This window comes from Notothenia rossii (assembly GCF_949606895.1).
Source record: "Notothenia rossii genome assembly, chromosome: 2".
NCBI lineage: Eukaryota > Metazoa > Chordata > Actinopteri > Perciformes > Nototheniidae > Notothenia > Notothenia rossii.
Genome location: NC_136904.1, coordinates 93,136,099 through 93,154,790, shown reverse-complemented (window position 1 = coordinate 93,154,790; position 18,692 = coordinate 93,136,099). Strand labels below are relative to the sequence as shown.

General features: G+C 40.0%; 2 protein-coding genes across 2 annotated transcripts in view; both read right to left on the bottom strand.

The window, feature by feature from the left end:
• The window catches only part of efhc2 (EF-hand domain (C-terminal) containing 2), a 15,505-nt gene extending 6,517 nt beyond the window's left edge, over window positions 1–8,988 (bottom strand). Inside the window, exons 1-8 of the mRNA XM_079665849.1 lie at window positions 8,885–8,988; window positions 7,787–7,975; window positions 7,483–7,633; window positions 6,797–7,020; window positions 4,612–4,863; window positions 2,897–3,001; window positions 789–977; window positions 485–510 (exon numbers count right to left, since the gene is read on the bottom strand). Of these exons, the coding sequence (XP_079521975.1) occupies window positions 485–510; window positions 789–977; window positions 2,897–3,001; window positions 4,612–4,863; window positions 6,797–7,020; window positions 7,483–7,633; window positions 7,787–7,975; window positions 8,885–8,926 (1,178 nt within the window). The 5' untranslated portion in view covers window positions 8,927–8,988. The remainder of the gene's footprint in view (window positions 1–484; window positions 511–788; window positions 978–2,896; window positions 3,002–4,611; window positions 4,864–6,796; window positions 7,021–7,482; window positions 7,634–7,786; window positions 7,976–8,884) is intronic.
• Window positions 8,989–9,960: 972 nt separating this feature from the next.
• On the bottom strand, window positions 9,961–18,018 carry fundc1 (FUN14 domain containing 1). Its single transcript, XM_079664980.1, has 5 exons — window positions 17,885–18,018; window positions 14,412–14,565; window positions 11,691–11,766; window positions 11,453–11,581; window positions 9,961–10,737 (listed from the first exon to the last, which is right to left on the bottom strand). The coding sequence occupies exons 1-5, from the start codon at window positions 17,901–17,903 to the stop codon at window positions 10,660–10,662; spliced, it is 456 nt and encodes a 151-aa protein (XP_079521106.1). The 5' UTR covers window positions 17,904–18,018; the 3' UTR covers window positions 9,961–10,659.
• Window positions 18,019–18,692: the final 674 nt, after the last annotated feature.

Here is an 18,692-nt window from a genome sequence, read left to right as displayed (position 1 = left end):
CAGAACATTATATTATAGGCTAATAAAGGAAAGGCAGGTTCATGTACACACAGCAACAATGAATGAATGCAAAAGGAAGCCAATATTAAAGGACATTTAAATACAATAAAGCCAGAGCCAAGAGAATGGAAAAGAAAAATCTTAAATATAATAAGGCAGGTACAAAATTGAGTAAAACCAATTTTTTGTATTGATTTGTATCAAAAGGAGAAGGTAGTAAACAATAATAACCCTGATCCTTTTTTAGTAAATACAATTATTCACATAAAAGGATTGATTGATCTGTGCAAGAAGAGTTTATGTGGAAAAACTAGTTTTTACAAGAATAAAACACGCACTTACACCGGCTTTTACATTTCCAATTGCAGTGTTACATTTTAGCTAGTCATAAACTTAAAAACAGTGATTTAATCATCGATTCTCAGTCTCTAATGTCTGCAATGTGTGTAGGAAGGTAACAGCTCATCCTGGTGTTTGCTCTTACTGCCCCCTAGTGTCCATATTTATGTACTGCAGGAATAAGCAAGAATATGAAAGGTCCCCTATTACACTGTTTTTCATCAATATATCACAGGTCTCAGATACAGAACCTGTCTCTGATTGAGAACAGATCATTGCAGCATTACCCATAATCCCCTCTGTTTCAGCCCTGTTTCTAAAGGGCTGATTCTGTGTCTGTAGCTTTAAATGCTAATGAGCTGCTGCTGGCCACGCCCCTCTGAGAGATGATTGGTTTAAAGAAACACAGAAACACTCTAGGAGGAGTGATAAGGGGGGGGGGGGGTTACCTTGGTTGGTGATTGGCTAATGTATCTCAAGTAACAGTAGTTGTATTTACCTATGCCGTATTTGGAGCGGTAGTGCTCTTTGGTGAAGTCGTCACAATCGGTGATGATCACCCTCCTTCCCCACACGTTCACTTCCCCCCCCACCCTCAGATCACTGTCCACATAGCAGTCATCCTGCAAAGCTCCAGTCTGCAAGGGAGAAGAGAGAGAGGTCAGGGTGAGAGGACAGAAAGAACACCTCTGGAAGTTAACCTGTTAAACCTTTTAGCTAATCTTACATGGATTTACATTTTGCAATGTTTAGTTATCAATGAACCGGGGGGCTGTTTCTTAAACCGGAAAGGGCCCTCCCCAAACTTCAGTTGTCACTCAGTTAGAGGCACACTTTTTAAGATATCCTTATAAGCTAGAGCATCTATATTGATATTAAAGGTCCCATGGCATGGCCATTTCCACTGATCATAATTCCATTGTTGAGGTCTACTAGAATAGATTTATATTTTGCAATGTTCCAAAATCACTTTGGTTTCTCAAACAGCATCTCTGTAAACTAGGTGTATTCACTGAATTTCACTCTCTGCCTTTAACGGCTCGTTGTAGCTCCAGTAGCTCCAGCCCCCACCCTCCCTGTGAGCACAGTGTGCTCTGATTGGTCGGGACTTTGTGAATCGCGCTGAGCTCCGTGGAGGTGTTGTTTCCTTGTTTAGCGATACACAGCGAAACACAGCCAAACTCACCCTGAGCACACACAAAGTCACAGCCGAAGTAAAGACAATAAGTGTGGCTTGATATTGAGTAAGAGAAAGGTTGATAAACGCTGTGAGAATGGGTCTGCAGAGAGAATGGGTCTGCAGAGAGAATGGGTCTGCAGAGAGAATGGGTCTGCAGTGAGAATGGGTCTGCAGAGAGAATGGGTCTGCAGAGAGAATGGGTCTGCAGAGAGAATTTCGTCGCGATCCCAACTGTCTGTTATCAGCCTGCAGCAGGGAGGAGAGATCAGCAGAGCTGCATGCACTGAGTGTGTGTGTGAGGAAGTCCGTGGATTGGTCAATTTGGACCAATCAGCGGGGGCTTAACGTAACGGCTCCGCGGACGTAACGTAACGGCTCCACGGATTGGTCCATTTCGTTCCGGGTACGGTTGACATCATGCGTACCCGGAAGAATCAAATGGACAGTGACGTATCTCCAACGAGGCGTTTTGGGGAGGTATGTTCTGTGTTAGAGTTTTACTCCCTACAGGGTGTACTTTGAGGGTTTGTGACTCTGCAGACCGTTTACATGCATAAAAACCTTCATAACACAGAAGGGGACGGGTGATAACCGGAGAAGCATGACATGGGACCTTTAAGAAATTTGGAATTGAACCTCAATTTGACACTGAAGTAAGCATTTCCCCCACCACCGCTAAGCTAAACGCGGCTAGTGTTAAGCCATAAAGGAACGACAGCACGGTCACATGACTTCACGTCATCACCGCTAAGCTAAAGGCGGCTAATGTTGGGCTATAAAGGAACTACAGCACGGTCACATGACTTCACGTCATCACCGCTAAGCTAAAGGCGGCTAATGTTGGGCTATAAAGGAACTACAGCACGGTCACATGACTTCACGTCACCACCGCTAAGCTAAACGCGGCTAATGTTGGGCTATAAAGGAACTACAGCACGGTCACATGACTTCACGTCATCACCGCTAAGCTAAACGCGGCTAATGTTGGGTTATAAAGGAACTACAGCACGGTCACATGACTTCACGTCACCACCGCTAAGCTAAACGCGGCTAATGTTGGGTTATAAAGGAACTACAGCACGGTCACATGACTTCACGTCATCACCGCTAAGCTAAAGGCGGCTAATGTTGGGCTATAGAGGAACTACAGCACGGTCACATGACTTCACGTCACCACCGCTAAGCTAAAGGTGGCTAATGTTGGGCTATAAAGGAACTACAGCACGGTCACATGACTTCACGTCACCACCGCTAAGCTAGAGGTGGCTAATGTTGGGCTATAAAGGAACTACAGCACGGTCACATGACTTCACGTCACCACCGCTAAGCTAGAGGTGGCTAATGTTAACTGCTTTGTTGTCATATATCAGGTCATACTTTGAGGCTGTCCAGTAGGTAGCGTTTTCCCTGATTGTTGGAGTCGAACACGTTGAGCACTGTGCGGTCCGTCATCTGTCCCGGCTGCTTCATCATGGCTGAATGCTGAAACAAACAACCACAGACAGAAACTCATTTTACAAGATATTCACAGAACTCTGCATGCAAATATAAATACACACTTCTGGAGAGAGAGATAGAGAGAGCAAAAGATAGGTAGGTAGAAAGAGAAACAGAGAGTAAGAGAGTACAGCAACAGAGTAGAGAAGTGCTGAGGTGATTTCCCATCGGCTGGTGGATACTGGTCAACCTTTAGAGCTGACATTTAATAAAAAAGGCATCAGAACAAACACAATTACTGGAGTGAAAACACACACACACACACGCACACGCACGCACGCACACTTACACGCACACACACACACACACACACGCACACGCACACGCACACACACACACACACACACACACACGCACGCACACACACACATACGCACACACACACACAGACAGACAGACAGACACACAGACACACACACAGACACACACACACACACACACACACACACACACACATACATACGCACACACACACACACACACACACACACACACACACACACACACACACACACACACACACACACACACACACACACACACACACACACACACACACACACACACACACACACACACACATGATTGAGGCCTGGCTGTCTTTCAAGATGAATTAGGCTTGAGTCAGTAACTGGAGGAGAAAGGCCGGCTGCTTGAGGGAGACTGGAAGCTACAGCCTGTCAGACTGAATGAGGAGGGATGCTTTGGAGAAAGATGCAAAAAAGGCACCGAACCAGAAGAGAGGCACCGCAAGCCTTAAGATTAGTAATACACATTTCAAATGAAATGCAATAAATGCACAAGTTGGGAAACACACTTTGCAACACATCATGTGAGGGCAGCGGTGGCGCCAGGGGGGTTCTAGGGGGTGCCAAAGCACCCCCCTGGATAGCCATAGCACCCCTAAGCACCCCCAAGAAATGTATGTCTTTTTTTTTTTTTGTGAAATTCATAATTAGAAAAAGGATTGATTTGAAAATAATATGCTACAGTACAGTACAAGCCTACTTCTAGGTCTCTGTGTTTCATTCAAGCTCTGCTCTCTGTGTGTGTGGCACGAGCCATTTTGTGTGCGTGCGCGAGCGAGAGAGAGAGTGCGCGTACCGGTAGCCAACCGGAGATCGTTGTGGTTAGCATCTGGTGCTAGCTACGCTAACGGATATAAGGAGCTTTTTCAACGTGGAGGGAGAACTCTCTCCGTCAGACTGAGAGTCTCAGATAACCTCAGCTCAGGTGAACAGTTTTATTATTATGCTGCTGTGTTTATTGTATTTTTGTAACTCTGGCACAACATTTCCTTCGGGATAATTAAAGTCTTATCTTATCTCAATCTCAATCTTTATTTATTATATAGCATTTAAGACAACCTCAGTTGACCAAAGTGCTCTACAGGGAATAATATAAAAGAACACAATGGGAGTGAAATAATAAAACAATCATTAAAAACATTATAAAAAGCACAATAACTAGAAACATATAAAACACATACAAATGTAAAAATGTTATGTTCATAGTGTTAAAAGCCAGTACAAAGACGTGAGTTTTTAGCTGAGATTTGAAAAGTGATCTTATCTTATGGTGTTGCAGTGCCTCACCCTGGGCAGTTTGCTGCGGTGGAGGAACTTTGCGGGGTTATCCCTGCCGGAGTTTGGGGCGATTGTCTCCAGGATCTCCACGGTGTCGTCGGACAGGTAGTAGTGCAGGATGAGTTGGTGGGGGTCTCCGAACACGCTCTCAGAGTCGTCCCAGAAGCAGCTGAAGCGCAGGACTTTGCGGTCGTGGTCCAGGAACTGTTTCAGAGTGTCTCGCCTCTCGTACGGCCGCAGGGGCGTCATACTCTTTTCAATCTGGACAAAAGGAACCATGTGACATGAGATGAACCAACATGTATTTTGTGAATTGTGTATGGATTTTTTTTAAATCTTTTAATACTTTTTTATGCATGCTTCTTAGGTAGCATTTTTTATTTGATTTGATTAGATTAATTTCGAATGTATAAAACAATAATACAAAAATCTACCATGAGAATTATTATACAATACAAAATTAAGCAATTTCAAATTGATATACAAAAATATGACTGATTCTAAATGATATATAAACAAATGATCTACTTAATTACACATCCGAAACTAAATCATTAACATGTAAATATATTTTTTTTCTTTCCCTCCGGTATCACTGTGGACGTTTTTGTCCATATGGGTCATTTTTCACGTTTCATTTTTCAATAACTTTGGTTGTTTTGGTGCAAATGGCCTGATTTTTGTAACAAGACTATTTTCTCGATCTATTTTGGAAAATAATTTCCTTTTTCTGCATGTTTTTCATAGAGAACGCAAATTCATGTTTTCAAACTGGCAGTTAAAGGGTTAAAATCCTGAACATAGTTTAATATTTGGTATTTTTTTATCAGGACTGAAGTTGATTGAAAGATTTAACCCCAAAAAGTAAAAAAAAAATATGAATCTGTTATCATTTTATAGCAATTTTTGGAAGTGGACATTTTTGTCCCGAATGACTAATATGTGAGTTTTTTTGTTTAATCTGATTATCTGCAAAAATTAATAATGCAAAAAAAAAATGTTGTTGGTCATCTTTGACATATCCAAGACTGTTATAAAAAAAAAGAGCCAATCCCCAGATATGTGTTATATGGAAAATAACTAATTTTTTTCCTTTTTTTATTATGAAAAACAACAGCGATTTCATGTTTTCAAAATGGCTTTTAAAGGGTTAAAATCCTGAAAATGATTACATTTTTAGTATTTTTGATTAGGGCTGAAGTAGCTTTAGAATCCAAAAAAGTTCTGAAAAAATATAATGTTTTTATCAAAGTCTTTGGCAGTGGACATTTTTGTCCCGAATGACTAATTTGCGTTGTCCAATCGAATGATACCGGAGGGTTAAAGAAATACATTTGTTTTTGAAAAACAAACAAACAAACAAACAAACAAATGAAGCTGCTGTGGCTCTTTTCTGCTGTAACAATGTAAATGTCCTCTCTGAGGGACGGATAAAGGTATTCTGATTCGGATGTGTGTCCCTGGGCCAGACACTCCACCCCCAATTGCTCTTGTGGGTATTGTCCACAGTATTCATGTATTAATATCTAATAATAATAATACATTGGATTTGTATAGTCTTTTCCTAGTGCTCAAATACGCTTTAAATCAAATCAGAAAGTGAAACAGGACAAAGAAAGCGTAACACATAAACAGTAGTCCTAATCCAAGTGCGAGTAAAGAGGGGTGGGGTTGTTTGTTTGAAAGCTAGAGTGAATAAGAGTTTTGAGAGATTTTTTGAATATATCATGAAAAGCGCTTAGGGCACTCGGAAAAGCACTAAAATAAATGCAATGAATTATTATTAAATCGTTGTAGTTGTGTTTCTGATCAAACATGTGTTCTAAATCATTATTTGGAAATAGCCTTCACATTTTCTCACTTTTGGTTATATTCTTTGCTATTATTTTGCTAAGAAACCATATGAGGCGTAATAATACAAATCATAATAGATTACATTTGTATAGCGCCTTTCAAGAGACCCAAGGCCGCTTTATATGGTGAACAAACAAACAAACAAACAAACAAAAGGGGCAAATAATAAAGTTTTAAAAATACAAATTAAATAAATAGCAGTAGGAGTGGAAGCAGGGGGACTGTGATGGGTTAGGGGTCAAAGGTCATGGTGAACAGGGGAGTTTGTAGGTCAGGTGTAGTACTTCATTGTGTCATTGTTGTTCTTATGAGGGAATGAAGCTATGAGTGTGACACCCACCTTATCCAGCAGGCAGCTGTGCGGGTCGTCAGGTGCAGTGGCGGGGTCATTCAGGATCACCCCCAGTTTAGTGAGGAAGTTCCTGGTGAAGGAGTCACAGTTGGTCACAGTGAAAGTGCGCGCGTACAGCACCATCTGTTGGTTCAGGTTCAAATGGAAAATGTTGTAGAACTGGTCATCATCTGGGGGGGGCAGGGGGACACGCTGCCGACGGATCAAGGTTCCTGTCGCGAGGAAAACACAACACAGGAATGGATGAGGGTGTTGCACTTCACTTGTTCGTGTGATGTTTTGGTGTTGTGTTTCTTTCCGTTAACTGTCGAGGGAATTATGTCTTTTTTTGTACGTTTTTGTGTTTCTCTTATTTTCCTACGATACTGTTGTGATTGGCTGCGAATAAGAAAATATGAAGGACAGACCATCTACTTCTATTTGTTTATTTATTTTTGAGAAAGGGGCAGGTAATATAAAAATAAATAATAAAATCTCCTTTTCGGGTACGGTGTGTATATAAATAATTGTTAAACATTAAGTTGTGCATACCATGAACGAAACAAATAAAAATGAAATGGAATATAAAATTACTCATCATATCTTAGTGACGTGTGCACTTTGGGTAATGAAGCATTGAGTCAGAGTCTAATATGCATCAAAATGAACATGAAAATACATCAAGGCATTCCCACCATGAGGGATGCCACTGTTCTTGTTCTCCGGCTCCACCACCTGCATGGTGTCGTCCTCCAGGAAGAAGAAGATCTTAAACTTCCTGATTCTGTACTTCTCATCTCGGGCCTGGGTCTCAGCTTCCTTACAGAACGCTTCAAAACATAAAGCCTGGTGGGGTGAAAGGGCATTTTATAAATGTCATTCATCAAATGATAGCTGTTAGCCTGTTAGATAGATAGATAGATAGATAGATAGATAGATAGATAGATAGATAGATAGATAGATAGATAGATAGATAGGAGGTATCACTGATCCCTTCACCTGTTTGTCGAAGGCCACCCATGCAGGTAGATCGCTGCCCTCTCCTTTGGGGTAGACAGAAAACTTTGGTTTGATCTCCTGGCCGAGTAGCAGCTCTCCTCCGATGCCCGGCTTCTCGGTTCCCACCAGCAAAGGGACTCCGTTGGAATAATCGAAATGTTGGGATTTGTGGAACCTGTCCTTCCCCAGCTGCTGACAGAAAGGAGAACATGTGTCAAGAATGATCACTTCCTATGAAAAAAGGTGAGTAATATGGGCAAAAAAGTGATGTTTCACTGACACTCACCTGACCGTACATCAATAGCAACACAGCTTAATGAAAGTGCACTTAATGGAAGATATCATCAAAAGTCAATGTAAAGACGGACATGTTGTTAAACTAATGTAGTTACTTATTAAGGATTACCAATTTGACAGGTGCTGCACCGATTTAATTGTGACTTTTAACAAAACTAACATGTTTATTTAGGATTTAAGATCTTGTACTTGAGTAAAAGTAGAAGTACTCAAATGTTGTACTTGAGTAAAAGTAGAAGTATAGATCTTTTACTTGAGTAAAAGTATTAGTACCAGAGTGTATGAATACTCTTACATTTAGGAGTTGATTATAATTCACATAATTAATCCAAATCTGTAAAGTAACTAAAGGTATTAAATACATGTAGTGGAGTAAAGTACTCAATTTACCTCTGAATTGTAGTGCAGTAAAAGTACACAGTAGCATAACATGGAAATACTCAAGTAAAGTACAAGTAGCCTACCTCAAAATTGTACTTAAGTAAATGTGCATAGCTACTTTAAACCACTGCATAAGTAGGCATGAACATGTTATTAATACAATAATTGTGTTGTATCAGCTATTAACCTTCAAACATTAAGGCAGCTTGTTTAATTTCTTAATGGCTATACACATCTAACTAACTAATTAACTAACTGACTAACTGACACACAACACTAGTTAGCTCAGGACCTAGCATGATACCTAGCTTGCAATTAGGTTAATTACACTTAGCTAGCATCTAAATATGCTGTAAATCTAATAAAGTGAATAAAGCTAACCCCAGCTAAAGTAAACACCCGTTCATTCTGTTATATTACCTGTCTATTTCGGGAATTCCCGGGTAGAAATGGTAATGCCATGACGTTATTTTGTAAAACCGTCTGATTATCTGCCGTTCATTTAAAAAACAAACCGTTTGTTATGGTTGCCATGGAAGCGTTCTGTTTGGGAGCGTCTCCTAGCAACGTTTAGGCCGGCAAACTATTGTTGATTATTGTTTTTATTTATATTTTTACAATAATGAGGTTTAACATAGGAAACAATAACAGAGACTTTGTACACACCAAGGCACAACTACGGATCAAATATTAGCAGGTTTTAGTACAAGCAAAAATGTAACGTTGTCTCAAAAATACACAGAAAACTAATTAATTGTTTGTCTATTCACTGAATCTGCTAACCCTGTTGCCGGATTCATTCAAATACTCAAATACATTATATTTCGTTTCATTAACGTTTTGTATCCAAAGCGACCAACTATAAGTGCAATAAACCACGAATCCTAAAAGTATAAGACTTCAAATAAATAGGCTACATTATTATTATTCTCTACTCTGTTGCTGTATTATAAATTATATTATTTGTCAAGGTGAAGAATTACAGTGTAATTGCAGTAAATACACATTTGAGTAACCTGCCTACCTTGTTTTTCCATTTCCATTGTATTCTTTCTACTGTAGCCTACTTCATTTTGGAGGCTAATACTGTTTGTTTTTTATTCCACTGAATGTATTTCCTTTACAATTATAGTCACTTTACCTTTACATACACATACATTTCCATATGCAGCTTGTAGAGGGGTATTTTTTGTATATTGTGGTATTTTTGATTAAGTAAAGAAGCCAAGTAATGAGACAACAAATTAAAGGCAAAACATTAACCAGAAATTAAAACCTGTTTGATTTGTTTGGCATTCAAAAGCCTATAGGGTTATCATTTAATAGGTAGTAGTACACATAGTTTAATGCTGTCTTTAATTATAGGCTCATGCTGTGAGTGAAAGTAAAGCCAAGCTCAGATACTAAACACAAAACATGACTGAAGACAACCAAGATTCAAGGTCAAGAGGGAAAAGCAATTCATGTACATCATTTATCATAAAATAAACGCAAAATATTTTAAGAGCTTTTATTACTTTTATTTGTTCATCAAACGTACATTGTAGACAAACCACAGCTTCCAGTACTTAAAGCTTCAATGTATTGCTAAACAAAACACATAGAAAAGGAGATGCAGGGGAGGCTGACATTAACACCCATCGAACATGTCCTGCAGCACCTTTCAAAAACATACTTCTCTCAAACCCATCAGCACTCTAACCCCGGAGAGGATTGATCACCATGGAGTTCAAAATATAACCTAAAGCCACCACCTGCCACCTCAAGGTGAATTTAATTAGACTTCATTACGCTGCATGTGCTTGGCTTTATGCGTGCAACAAGGCAGCGAAAATGACATATACTCTTTGTTTTAGGAACAAGTTTGACAAGCTAAATAAATAAAAACAATTCTAATGGCTTTTCCCCTTAGAAAACCACATTTTGCATGATATGCATCATTATTTGGCCTGGGGAGCGGAGCGTTTTAAGAGGGTCTGTCAAAGAAGTCCCACATTATATATCGACCATGCTTTAACAGTATTAAAGGAGACAAAAAGGAGGTGCAGCGTATGTAGAAACACAGCCACAAGCTAATCTGAAGTAGGTTGCTTGCTGTGGAAACTCTTTAAAACCTTCCAGCAATGATTGATAAAGTTTCCCTCAAGTGTTTCCACGACATCGAGGGAGCACCGACTCTTCTCCTTTGGAGGAAACTAAGACACCATGCCGAGCAGGAAGCCGCCGGCGAATCCGCTGGTGACTACAATGTTCTTCTTCACGAACGCTGTGGACTGGAACACACAGAAAACACGTTTCAGTTTAAATCCATTCCAGACAGACATTGATTTACACTAAATGCAATACAGCGGAAATAGCCTTTGCATTAAGATGATATCAGGCTGCAGCTGCTGATTAGGTTCATATGGTGATGGTAAAACATCAAGGAATCAACATCACAACTTCACTGAGTAACAGCAGTGTGTTCAAATCTCTTGTTTTGGTTCACCAAAAGTCCAAACACCCAGAAATATGTAGTTTTAAAATGAGATATGACAAAGAAAAGCAGGGAATCCTCTCATTTGGGAGAATCTAAGAATATTGGATTTCTTTTCACTTTCTCAGTTTGTAAAATGCAAAAAGAAATGTATGGATAAATGATTTCAGCTCTACATAAAATCAACAATGTAAAAAGTAGGAACCCTGAGTTCCAAAAGGAAAACAAAGCAACATTATTATAATAAAAGTAAAGGAGTGAAACATAAGACCAGGCATGCTGAAGTTAAACGTCTGCTGTTTTAACCACAAGGCCAGCAGGACTATTCTATATTCTTCAAATCGGACTTAAATAATAATAATAATAAGATCATATTGTATTTCTATTGCCCTTTTCTACGACCTCAAAGACACGTCATTGTTCCTACATAGAGGAATGAAACAAACACAAGATGCAGTGACGTGAATAAAGAGAAGAACCGAACTTGTAGATTTATCACACACAAATCTCACCTTCTCAACAAACGTGTTTAACTCTGGGCGGGCCTGATCGGTGCCTTTCTTTAACTGCTTCTTAGCTTTGTTGACGTCCTTCTCTACTCTCTTCCAGTCCACCTGGATGTAGCCGCTATTGTTAGCAATCTGGAGAAAGAGAAGACAGATAAGAAAGCAAAGATGATTTACTATAATGTTTATTTTTCTGTTGAAAGGTTAGACCTGTACGTGTTCATGAATAGTTATGGATGAGCACCTGTAACAGCAGAAGACCTCCTCCTACAGACGTAGCTGCTAATTTCCCCACCTTCGAGAAGAGATACCCCGCACACCTTGAATTCATCCAGACAGAGCATGAAGGTTAATATACAGTGACTTTAACACACGTTCTGTATCAACCATGTATCAAACCTGTTGATTTCTCTTCAATCCCTACTGTTAACTAGGGATGGGTATCGTTAAGGTTTTAACGGTACTACTACTTTTATCGATACCGCTTATCGGTCCGGTCTTTTAACGGTACTTTTATCGGTTCTTTTGGAGAAAAAAAGGTAAACGAACTAAACAAATTGTGAACAAAACTAACATTGCTTTTTATTTAAAATAAATAAATATTATTTCTCATCAAAAGAAACAACAATGTTTTAACAAATCGTATTAAATAATCTGAGGACAGAACTGTAAACAGAATAGCTGAAACTTTAACAAAAATAAATAACTCAGTTACCTATAATCATTAACCCATGTTTGTATAATGTAGTTAACTCTGTGTGTTGCTGCTAGCATACATAACACCTGACGTGGAAACGTTCCTCGTGGATGGGGCTACAGAGCTACTAGAAAGACAGTCGAACCCGGTGCATTCCTCCGTCTGGATGTGGTGCACTTTTGATAAATGTTTAGACAAATTGCTCGTGTTACCGCTCCTACATGCTCAACTCTTATTGCCCTTTTGGTAACGAGCATTGTCCACCTCAATACATTTAACCACACCTTGGAGCGCTTAGTTCTCTCCGCCATCTCCTCCGTGTGTGTGTGTGTGTGTGTGTGTGTGTGTGTGTGTGTGTGTGTGTGTGTGTGTGTGTGTGTGTGTGTGTGTGTGTGTGTGTGTGTGTTGCTGCATGTAGCAGCTGCGTGTGTGTGTGTGTTGCTGCATGTAGCAGCTGCGTGTGTGTGTGTGTTGCTGCATGTAGCAGCTGCGTGTGTGTGTGTGTGTGTGTGTGTGTGTGTGTTGCTGCATGTAGCAGCTGCGTGTGTGTGTGTTGCTGCATGTAGCAGCTGCGTGTGTGTGTGTGTTGCTGCATGTAGCAGCTGCGTGTGTGTGTGTGTTGCTGCATGTAGCAGCTGCGTGTGTGTGTGTGTGTGTGTGTGTGTGTGTGTGTGTGTGTTGCTGCATGTAGCAGCTGCGTGTGTGTGTGTGTTGCTGCATGTAGCAGCTGCGTGTGTGTGTGTGTTGCTGCATGTAGCAGCTGCGTGTGTGTGTGTGTGTGTGTTGCTGCATGTAGCAGCTGCGTGTGTGTGTGTTGCTGCATGTAGCAGCTGCGTGTGTGTGTGTGTGTGTGTGTGTGTGTTGCTGCATGTAGCAGCTGCGTGTGTGTGTGTGTGTGTGTGTGTGTGTGTTGCTGCATGTAGCAGCTGCGTGTGCGTGTGTGTGTGTGTGTGTGTGTGTGTTGCTGCATGTAGCAGCTGCGCGTGTGTGTGTGCGTGTGTGTGTGTGTGTGTGTGTTGCTGCATGTAGCAGCTGCGTGTGCGTGTGCGTGTGTGTGTGTGTGTGTGTTGCTGCATGTAGCAGCTGCGTGTGTGTAAACTGCCCCGCCCCCTCGCACACAGACGGGAGAGCGATCTCTCGTCTGGATTGGAAAGATCGAAAATACTAAAAATCATCATGGACGCATTTTGTAGTCTTTTTGCGTATTAGAAACAGAGTTGGCGACACTGAAACTGCAATATAATGTTTGTGTAGCAATAATACATACGACATATATTTGACATGTCTCCAGTACCGATAAAAAGACCGATAACGTCGGAGCTTAATTTTAATAATTCATCCCCGGGGCCCGTTTAATACCGGGGCTCGGTACCCATCCCTTCGGTTAACATGGTTTTGGCATTGTTTACATTTCAGATTTAGAGATAATTTTCATCGTTATATGAACCTCTTTATTCCAGCTTGGTGTTTCTGCTGCAGAGGAATTCCCTTCAGAATAAATCACATGTTATCGTGTGCTTTAATGACACTTCAAGTAAATCGATTTTTTTGTTAATCTGAAAACCTTCTGCATCATTTTCTATTTTGTTTATAATAAAACAGACAGATACTAAACTGTTATTTATCATATCAACAGTCGTGTGTACACTGAGAACATGCTGACTCACTACTGTCGCTGTAACCAAACCACTCTCACTTTAATTCCTTTTTCTTATTTCCCTTTTCTGTACCATTCTGTCGTTGTGTTGCCGTAACAAACACGTGTCCCACCTATGCCCCAATAAAGGTTCCTCTTAGCCCTTAGAAAACTAGGTTGTTGCCGAATTATAGCTCAGCTAGGTTTTTTAAATCACTTCATAGTATAATGGGTACATTTGTGTGGAAATCTAAACGCCCAAGACTTAAACTGGAGAAATTGCAACTACCGTTAGATGAAGGGGGATTAGCACTTCCAAACATTATGTTTTATCACACGTCACAACTTAAAATATACTACAGAATGGTTAAAAAAAATTATCCTAATTCTATATTTCTTTACTTGGAAAATATAGGGTATTGTTAGAAATACTCTTAAAACATGGAATCAGGTACAATCGTCGTTTTGTGGGTTTTATTATGTTTTGTTGTCCCTAATGTTTCTGCTTGTATTGTCTCACCTGAAAAGACAAATATATATATTGAAAAAAAAAAAATTAAATAAAACTAGGTGGTCGAGTTAACTCGGAGCCCCTGAAGGCAGCACAATGCATTTCCTATGAGAGTGCTCACCATCCGCTCACTCCTCCGATGGCTAACTGTGTGGCCACGGAGTATTTCTCGGCTACGGGGCCGGAGTTCTTCCCAAAAAGTCCGTTCCACCATCGCTGGTTTTTGGCATACTCTGTCAGATCCACCACCTTGTCGTAAATCTCCTCCTCCAGCTCTGCACGTACATGGAACAAAACATAAACAGTCAGCAGCAAATCAATTCAGGATTTAAAAAGGCCTTATTGGAATTTGCCCAACAGGCACAGCGTAGTTTGAGCAATGGAAATGGTAGTCCTGGGCATCAATGGAATATACTTTATACCATAGAAGTATAAATACGGTACTTGTGGGTTATCTGTCGCCACATTTTAATTGGGTCGACTCTAGCGCATAGTGCGTATTTAGAGAGTCTGAAAAAACCGAAAAAAGTGGCGACAGATAACCCACAAGCAGGGGTGTAGCTGTGGCCCACCCACATGCACGTCTGGCCCACACACAGCCAATCAGCGCGTCATAGCGATTTTGACGTTCCTGACAAGCGGCAAACTCTGGGGTTGCGTTCGAATAGTCCGTCTAGCTTAGGAACCTTCCTAACCGAGTGAAATGACCCGGAAGTCCCTCAGTGGCAGCCATGATAAGTGCCGTTCGAATTCTCTACATGAAAGGAAAGGAGGTTTCAAACTTCCTTTATAACCTCCTTTAGCTTAGGAACCACTGGACCTCCCTAACCGAAAGGAGAGGAGAAAATGCTGCCCCACAATGCATTGCAGCCGCAGCATTTGAAGTCACACAACAGTCGGCCGTTCACGGACACAAACGATTATGACGGAGAAATGATATCATGAAAGTTACGGTGCTTATTAAGCATTTTAAAACGTATGTGGTAAGTTGCCAAAGTACTTTGTTTTGAACGTTCATCAGTATTATAATCAAAAAGAGAAATATGAACGGTGCAGAGTCTCTAGATGAGTCCCTCGTTCTTATTAAACATCCATGTTGTAGTCCGTTGTATAGAAAACTGTAGTTTCCATAGTTTCCCCACAGCAGCAGACGCACACAATGACGTCCGCTGGCGCATCATAAACACGTCAGATAATGAAAATGCATTCGGATTCTCTAAAGTACCGCAGTCTCTTCTCCTAAGTCCTTTTGAATTCTCCTATCCACTATCCCTTAACCCCGTGACGTTTCACTCAGAGGTCAAGGAATAGGAGATAGGGTTAGAACTTAGGAGCTGATTTTTAAACTATCCGAACGCAACCCGGGGCAGAGCCGGGAAGCCCAGAAGGAAGTGCCACAAACTGCAGTTCATCTAGTGGCCAACAGGGGGTGGATGCAGAAAGGAGCCATTTCCATAGACCCCCCAACTTTACAGCAGAAATAACTGCCCACTGTGCGACTGTGACGGATAAACAACCTGTGACCGCCGAGCCAGTCCTGTGGATGTCAGTTTTACACATTCTGAGGCCGCTGTGCCTATGTTTTCACTGCTAGTTTATGCTTATGTTGAATTAGTGCATTAAAAATTAAATAAAATCATTAATGAAGTTTCAACTCAGACCCCACGCTTAATAAGTCTCCCCCTGGCCCACCTACATTTCTCCTGGCCCACCCACACACTAATTCCTGGCTACGCCACTGCCCACAAGTACCATAAATACTGCAAGAAGAAATCTAAATAAAATATTGCAAGAACATGGTGCAAAGTGACATGATGTTCAAGTAAAATGCAGAAATAAGTAATGTATATTAATGTCATATAGAATAAAAATAAAAACAGGATGTAAAATGACGAACAGTGGAATAAAATACATCATTTTCTAAAAATATATAAAATATGTGGAGTGTAAACATGGCGGTATAAAGGATCTCAGGCAGTAGTGCCATGTTAAACAATCTGTCTAAAATTTCACACACATTTTTAATATATATTTATAATACACTGATCATTGTACACGTTTATATATTAGTACAGCATTTTTCCACCGTACAGTATTTACTTGTACATTCTGTTTCATTTTACATGCATCACATGAACACAGTATATATGCCTGCAGCTCACATGCACCATTCTATCACTTGCACTATTTAAATGCACCATGTACCTCCTATTTCTTTAGTATATTGTGTGTTGCATTGTCATTCTTGGAGGATCCTTGAGCTTGAAACGTGCACCTTAAAAACTATCCTGGGGCTACAGTGCATATGACTGATTGATTGATTGATTGAAAAGTTTATTAACAGCTTGTATATTGGGTACAGTACAGTACAGCTCAAAACATACAATTATTAAGGGGATGCAGACCAGAGAAAGACTTTCGTCTTGTTTACATCAGGGTCCCCCATTTCCAATTCATCATATCATTTAAGACATACAAGACATATTTGACATACAGATGGCTTATTTACAATTTACAGACAGGTGTTTTTTTACATACAGATGGCTTACTTACAAATTTCATTTTAGATTTCGTTCTAATACATCCTAACCGGACATTTAAGACATACCGAGTCTACAGATATACAGTTAGTAACAGAGTCTAAAATGCGAGTATATACATAGATGGGGGGGGGGGGGGAAGCTGTCCATTGTACGACAGGTTGAGATTTGTACCATTACCGGAGCCAGTTTTGCAATGCTCTCCCCCGAAGGTGCTCTTTAAGAGAGGTTTTGAAGGTAAGTATAGTTTTACTTTCCTTTACAGTAGTGGGAAGAGCGTTCCACCTTGATGTGGCATAATTGCGATGACAATAACGCTTGTGAATCATGCGAATACTTAAATACTAAATGAGTAATAATAAACCATAGCAGTTCATGATTAAGTCACAGGGGTGCTAACATGACACTGCTAGCTGTCTCCATTATTAGCTACATTCAGAACTTATCAAAGTTGCTAGCATCATGCAGCATGTGTAAAGAAAACTGGAAAACCCCTGTCATTCCTATGAGAGTGGCTCAGCGGCGCATGAAGACAAACATGGAGCCACTGTAGATTCAGAAAGTACCCGTATGTGGGCCCAACGAGCATGCGCAGTTGAGTTTTCTCGAGCCCTGTGTGTTAAATGAATTATCGAGAAAAAATAACTCTGGATTCAGCTTTTAGCGAATCTCTACAACCTTTACACTCTAATGATTTAAATAAGGGCTATACAAGAGTTCGTGCTGGCTAGTTTATTTAGCTAAAAAATAAATGATACGCTGATTTGAAGACGTCTCTTTCCCCAATGTAAGTCAATGGAGACTTGTAGTACTACCGTTTGGCCACTACGCCCATTCATACAAATCTGCTTCAACTTCATGACAAAAAGTTAGCATCACACAGTTGGAAAGTTAGCAAAAACCGCTACGTCTAAAAACAATCAGTATTAACGGGACAGTAAGTAGAGGTTTAGAGATGCTTAAATATACAATTAAAGTTTATGAATGAGTTTCGCTTGTATATATTGTTCTGAATTACCACATAGAGATGCAATTCGTTTTTAGGCCTGCTTACCCTTGTCGCGGTTCGCCATTTTGCAGTGTCTTTGCTGCCTGTTCTCTTTCACATCCTATAATAGTTTCATCCAATCTGTCCTCAGATAACTGCTGCACGTCCAGCGTCATTTGCATAATTCTGACGGTGCAAGTGAAGACAAATGCATAGATAAAAGACAGACATGGATCATAATAAAAACAACATGAAGAAGAAGAAGAAAAATTATTTTACAAATAATAATACCATTTATAATAATAATAATGTCAATTCTGTTTAAGGCAAGGCAAGTTTATTCATACAGCACATTTCAACACAACACAAAATCATCCCCAAAAAACAATATAAGCATAAATAAGTATTTATAAAAAAAAGCCCAACCTTTAATTTTCCTAATGTTATTTATGTGGCTTTTTTAATAACTGCTACTCATTTTTTAGCCATGGTTGTGTACTTATTTGTCTTTATTTTTTATTTGATTATTAATTGATTATTATTAATTATGTATGGTTTTTCTACTTTTTTATTTATTGCTTGCCTTTGTTTACCTGTTATGCCCCTTTTGCTGTCACACTGTAAATCTCCCCGCTGTGGGAATAATACACAAATTATTATTCTGCTATGAGTATTGTGATATAGTGCAACAGAGACACTTTATAAAATGACATTTAAAATCAGTCATTAGAAAACCAAGATAATGAAATACAATAAATAGGTGGTCAAATAGAATAAGAGAGATATTAGGGCGGTGGTGGTGTAGTCCATAGGGACTTGGCTTGGCAACCGGAAGGTCACCAGTTCAAGTTCCCGGAGAGACCAAGTGCTACCT

What these genes read in the sequence shown, in the direction of transcription:
- fundc1 (XM_079664980.1), bottom strand. An exon ending in GAGGTCTTCTGCTGTTACAG is followed by an intron (nt 11,582 to 11,690) that starts GTGCTCATCCAT and finishes CTCTTTCTCCAG; the next exon opens with ATTGCTAACAATAGCGGCTA. An exon ending in TAAACACGTTTGTTGAGAAG is followed by an intron (nt 10,738 to 11,452) that starts GTGAGATTTGTG and finishes TGTGTGTTCCAG; the next exon opens with TCCACAGCGTTCGTGAAGAA.